The sequence below is a fragment of the Cibotium barometz genome, chromosome 25 (assembly GCF_041138505.1).
Source record: "Cibotium barometz isolate CiBa-2024 chromosome 25, ASM4113850v1, whole genome shotgun sequence".
In the NCBI taxonomy this organism is placed as follows: Eukaryota; Viridiplantae; Streptophyta; class Polypodiopsida; order Cyatheales; family Cibotiaceae; genus Cibotium; species Cibotium barometz.
The window spans coordinates 35,319,525-35,324,812 of record NC_141070.1 but is presented as its reverse complement, the minus strand read 5'-3'; the positions used below and the strand labels follow the sequence as shown (position 1 = coordinate 35,324,812).

Sequence of the window (5,288 nt, the reverse complement as noted above, 5' to 3'; positions counted from 1 at the left end):
TGGAAAGAGGAATGGGGAAGGGGCTAGAGGTGAGAAGAGCAACAAGGTGATGTTGTGTGTGTGTGTGTGTGTGCGCGCGTGCGTGCGTGCGTGTGTGTGTGTGTGTGTGAGTGAGTGAGAGAGAGAGAGAGAGAGAGAGATGCAAGTTGGTATGCAGGTTTTGGGTGGGGATGGGGAGGCATGCCTTAGATACGCGAGTAATGCCAGGTCCACCTTGAGTACTTGTCCTTATTAACACAACCAAAATACATTTGGTAATCATAAATAGGCATTAAATAAAAAACAATATAGTGGCTTATTAGGAAAACAAACATGGTGTAGTGAACCCAAAAGATGGATTTAAAAAAATAATTTTTCACCTCCCATTCTTGTTAAACTTTGAGACTTAGTGCTCCAACTAAGTCTAAAAATAACAAAATGTAATCCATATACCTACATTTGTAAGGTAGAAGAATAAATGTACAAAAATTATATTAATTACCTACATTTGTAAGGTAGATGAATAAATGTACAAAAATTATATTAATTACCTACCTTTGCTAGGTAGATGAATAAAAAAGGTACCTAATTTCATGACTTGGAGGCTTAGTGCTCCATCTAAGGCTTAGTACCTAATTTCTATATACCTGCCTTTGCAAGGTAGAAGAATTAATGTACAATAATTGTATTAATTACCTACTACATTTACAAGGTAGACGAATAAAAAATATACCTATTTATCCCAACTTCACAAATTGAATGGTTTGAATTGGCCTCATGAGTCATGATTATTTAGGAGGATTTCCCTTAGATTTGAGATGAGGTGTTGTGTATAAAAGCTGAGTAGTTGGCTCATTGGATGTGAGAAAAGTGAGCAATCTTATGATGGAAGTAAAGGCTTGATCCAACAAAATCACGGAACTTGCCATCAAGCTGCAACTCCTATTGGACTTGATTCCCGTCTTGTAGGGTGCATCATAAGTGGGTGTAGGGGAGCAACATTGGTGACATGGTCCTTCGTGTTGTTGCATGATGAGGGCACGATACCAAAGGGCAGAGGTTTTGGGGTATCGCTTCAATTCCTTGTCTGAGTAGTCCACATAGTGCAGCCCAAAACGACATGCTAGGCCCGAATGCCACTCAAAGTTGTCCAACAACGACCAAGCAAAGTACCCTTGCACGTTGTATTTGTGCTCCCTATACACAAAACACCAATTTGGAACATCCATTAAGGGGAGGATCATTTGATATTGCACAACTACTAAAATTGTATTCACAAATTTAGTATTTACATTAACGAGGATCATCTAATGCTACACAACCACAATTAAAATGTGTCAATTCACAAATTCCAATGTACTTCACGACTTAAAGCTAGAACCTTAGAGCAGCAGCTAGGTGCTCTAGTGTCTCTCTCATGTATCTCACTCTCCAAGAGTCGTTTAAAGCTTCCTCCATGGGTATATTAACTTCCATGTCCATAGTGCCTGCTCCCATATAAAACCAAGAATAGAAGTGTTCTAGCCTCGCATTAAGATTCAAATCTCTACTATGCCAAATCATAAAATATTTCCATTTCAATGATAAGGATATACTATGCTAATAATCATTTAATAAATTACCATTTTCAGTGATAAGGATGGGAGTTCTTTGAAATTGCTCCTTGCCATATCGATCTTCCATCCATTTCAACATTTTTGGAAGCGCCCAAGGGCAGTTATATATCCACCGTAGAGCTACCGGGCCCTAATGAAAACAATTTAGGAGACATCTAATCAAAATTCATGTCATTTGTAATTCTACAAGGTTTTATAAATTAATGATCAAATTGTTTGATCGCAACTTGAGGATATGTATGAATCAAAAGAGGGGAAGTGGAGGGGCTAATGGTAGTTAAAGCTTACGTAAGGCTCTCCTATCCATTTTCCGTCAACACCAGCATCTGTAAATCAATTGCATGTATCAAGTAAATATATAGATAGACTAAATTTCAAGCTATAGTCCTTGTAATTGTTTTCGAGATTACATACATTCTTGCACAGCCAATCGGTCTGTGGAGTACCATCTCTTGGAAGGCTCAACAGGCGGGATATTTTTAGCATAGTAGGCCGTGTAATAATTGTAACCCACAAAATCCAAACTTCCAACTAAATCAACCCTCTCCTCCTCAGAGAACAAAGGGAGCCTGCTTCCTGCTCCTGCCCTCATAGACTCCGGATAGTCCCCAAGTAAAATGGGATCCAATAACCTAATTGTAATATCAACATTAATTAGCTCCTTAGCATAACTAGAATATAGCATACACATTCGAATGTGCACAGAAACATTTCAATATTGTGCTCCTTGATTATGCAAGTTTTCACCCATAATCAAACCAAATGCATTTCACTTTATAAAGATTTCCCAAACAATTATCCAAACCATGCATACCATCCCAATTCAAACTCGATGCATCTTTGAGCTGCACCTGCATCCTCTTTTGTGGCAGTGTATGGCTCGTACCACCTTGAGTTAACAGTTATGCCTATTCTACCTCTTTGCTCCGCCTGTATTTACACTAATGGAGGTTACAACTCAAGGCCAATACCATAACATGATACAACCAATCATATCAACAATCAAGTTAAGCTTTTATAATGATTATTCCCAATCCATTAAGACATGCAGAAGATGATAACGTTGCAACTTTGATTATACCTGATACTTTGATTTGTAGATCTTAACAGCAGTCGCATGTGAGAGGAGAGCATGATGTGTGCAGAGGTAGGGCTCAGTACTAGAATCGCCTACATAGTAGTTCTTGATTGTGCCACTAATTGCAGAGCATCGCCCAGGTGCTTGTGTTCCAATGCCATAGCCCTCATAGGCGAATGTCTGGGTCTCGTTAAGAGTCGTCCAATGTTTCACTCTGTCCCCAAATAGACGGAAGCAAGTTTCCGCATAGTATGCAAAATAATGTCTGTAAAAATTTAAGAAAGATAGAGAGAGAGCACTCAATACAATAAAATTGTAGACAACATTTGTTTTCAGGCATAAAATCATTGTCAAGCAAGTTTCAAATAAATTTGTAACTTAGTCCAACACCTTTTACACTAAGCCAAAATGCTCTCAAGAATAAGTGGGGCAATGGGACCTTAGGGAGTTTAATTGGTCCTTTATCCATGTGGAGCCATTTTTGCCTCCCCAAGATTCTCTTTTTGATGGGCTCTAGGTGGCATCCTCATCTCCATGGGTAGGAAGTACAATCTTTTTTTGCGCGTCTTTAAAGGGTGAGTGCCCAAGGTATGAATTCAAGTCTTTTGATTGGCTATTCAAACCAAAATGTTGAGCAATCATCTCTATGCCTTATACCCCTAGATGGAATTCGTTTTCAAGGCATATAAGGAAACAATGAAAAAAATATCATAACCTTATGGAAGAAGGAGAAAAGAGAGGAGTTTGAATTTTTCCTCAGGGCCTAGATAGACATCACTATATCTTACCTATAGCACAAGAAAGAAACCAAACACCCTTTATTTGAGATTCTAAGCCCACTTTTATGTCAATTATTTGAAACAATTATATAAAACATATGTTTTGACTGTCTATGGGCTCTTTGTTCTAGTTTCTATCTTCATAAGTCTCTTTTAGAGTAATTTGAAAAAAGCGATGACGGTCACGATGAGAGGAGCCGCTCAAAGTGGAGAGGCACCCTAACTCAGATATTTGTTTCTTATACTTGTAACTTTCAGATTTATTTTTTCCAACGTTTTTTAAAATAAAATTTCTATATGTTCAATTCACGCCTTACATTATTTCTCGGGTTCTCCATCCCCTGACGTCAGGGTCGTTTTCTAAAGCTTGGGGCATGTCCCAATGGTACAAGGTCACGTATGGTTCGATTCCTGGAATCAGCATATTTTCACAATCAGCAAATATATGTATTTTTTCATTTTTCAAGTCTAATTAACTTTAGTAAATAATTATGTTGACGGAAGCCAACCATTTTTTAGTAGATCGTTGATGAGCTTATTGTAGTAGGACACGCCAAGTTGATTGATCTCACCTGCTCCACCTGGTAACCAACACTAGGTTTGTAAATAGTCCGATGAAACGCTAATTAAAGTTGAGAAGAGGTAGAGAGCGATTAATTAATAGTTAATTAATTATTTACTCGGCCGCCACAAACCTGGAAGAATACGAGACCAAGATAATGAAAAACGATAGGTATCGACGCCAAGGTCCACCATCAGCTCTATGTCACTCTGTACAATGTCAGACTCACGATAATTAGAGCTACAATTTTACACGGAAAATTTAACCTTCAATCCTGCACTTATAAACACAGGCTGCAATGTGTCGAAAAACTATTGCTTGAATTAGTATACATGCCATATATATATTTAGTTGCAGGGTTGTTAATTATCAACCTTGTATTTGTGATATTGATCACATGCGACGTCGCCGGTGCTTCCGTCGTATATATTGCCTGCGCGGGCGTCGCTTAGTCAAAGCTTAATTTATCTTATCTAGTTATTAATCAACAAACATCGAGGGGGGTCATCGAAAAGCAACCTGGTATATGGGAGAAAGAATCCCAGATGCTCATTCCGCGACCATCCTCAAGAGCCGCCCCTTCAACCTGCAGAAACACGGCTATAGTATCTGATTAATCAACACAAAGAAAATGTGTGATAAAGCTTATGAATGGACGTGTGTGCAATTGAATACGGATTAAATAATCAAACACCTAGCGTAATTGGTATATTAACTTGATATGCAGAAGTTGCGACGCCGAACTGAAATCCAGGGGGGAAGTCGCTTCGGCTAATTGTCATACGCTCGTTGTTAATTAGAGTTGGAGTCTGATGAATATATTGATCAACTGATTTGGAATTAAGCAGATGCCGAAACGAGGGAGCCATATGTATGTGTATGTATGTGTGTGGAAGGTGGGTGGTGTTGTGAGGTGAGAGGATGAGGATGAGGATGAGGACGAGAATGTGATGCTTACACGAATGTGTGTTCTTGGCGATTTATTTTATAGGGGGGCGCGGGCCCACTGCAAGAAGCCGACTCTAACGAGCGTTTGTCTGATCCAACTGTTTCCCGGCGTTTGTCTGATCCAACTGTTTCCCCGAACTTGCGGGGCACGGACTCTTGTAGAGGCTTATTAGGTTAGGACTCACACTTTGTCAATCTACGTCGTTTGCAAGTGTTGTCAACAGTTGATCTGTTTGTGAGTGGCCCTTTTTTTCTTCCTTGTCCTGAGTCAAAAAGGAAACAAACCACGTATTGTTACTACAGTAACATCTTGCATATCTGAGTCG

The 5,288-nt window shown here is 39.1% G+C and overlaps 1 protein-coding gene across 3 annotated transcripts; it reads right to left on the bottom strand.

Annotated features, from left to right (window-relative positions):
• Positions 1-502: 502 nt before the first annotated feature.
• On the bottom strand, positions 503-4,942 carry LOC147624503 (beta-glucosidase 25-like). Of its 3 annotated transcripts, none has more exons than XM_086819525.1 (13): positions 4,709-4,942; positions 4,534-4,600; positions 4,389-4,447; positions 4,148-4,223; positions 3,962-4,033; positions 3,770-3,863; positions 2,677-2,938; positions 2,410-2,525; positions 2,010-2,227; positions 1,884-1,921; positions 1,602-1,725; positions 1,361-1,466; positions 503-1,176 (listed from the first exon to the last, which is right to left on the bottom strand). In XM_086819525.1, exons 2-13 carry the CDS (start codon positions 4,565-4,567, stop codon positions 768-770), a joined length of 1,608 nt encoding a protein of 535 aa, XP_086675651.1. In that variant the 5' UTR covers positions 4,568-4,600; positions 4,709-4,942; the 3' UTR covers positions 503-767. The 3 variants fall into 3 exon arrangements, with proteins under 3 accessions (XP_086675651.1, XP_086675649.1, XP_086675650.1); XM_086819523.1 differs by having other exon boundaries at positions 4,731-4,942; XM_086819524.1 differs by having other exon boundaries at positions 2,677-2,887; positions 4,731-4,942.
• Positions 4,943-5,288: the final 346 nt, after the last annotated feature.

Excerpts from the sequence above, each read along its gene's own strand:
- LOC147624503 (XM_086819523.1), bottom strand. The coding sequence starts at position 4,883 with ATGGCTCCCTCGTTTCGGCATCTGCTTAATTCCAAATCAGTTGATCAA. Across the intron at positions 4,601-4,730 it reads TCGCAACTTCTGCATATCAA|GTTGAAGGGGCGGCTCTTGA; the intron begins GTTAATATACCA and ends GTGTTTCTGCAG. Across the intron at positions 4,224-4,388 it reads ATCAATATCACAAATACAAG|AGTGACATAGAGCTGATGGT; the intron begins GTTGATAATTAA and ends GACATTGTACAG.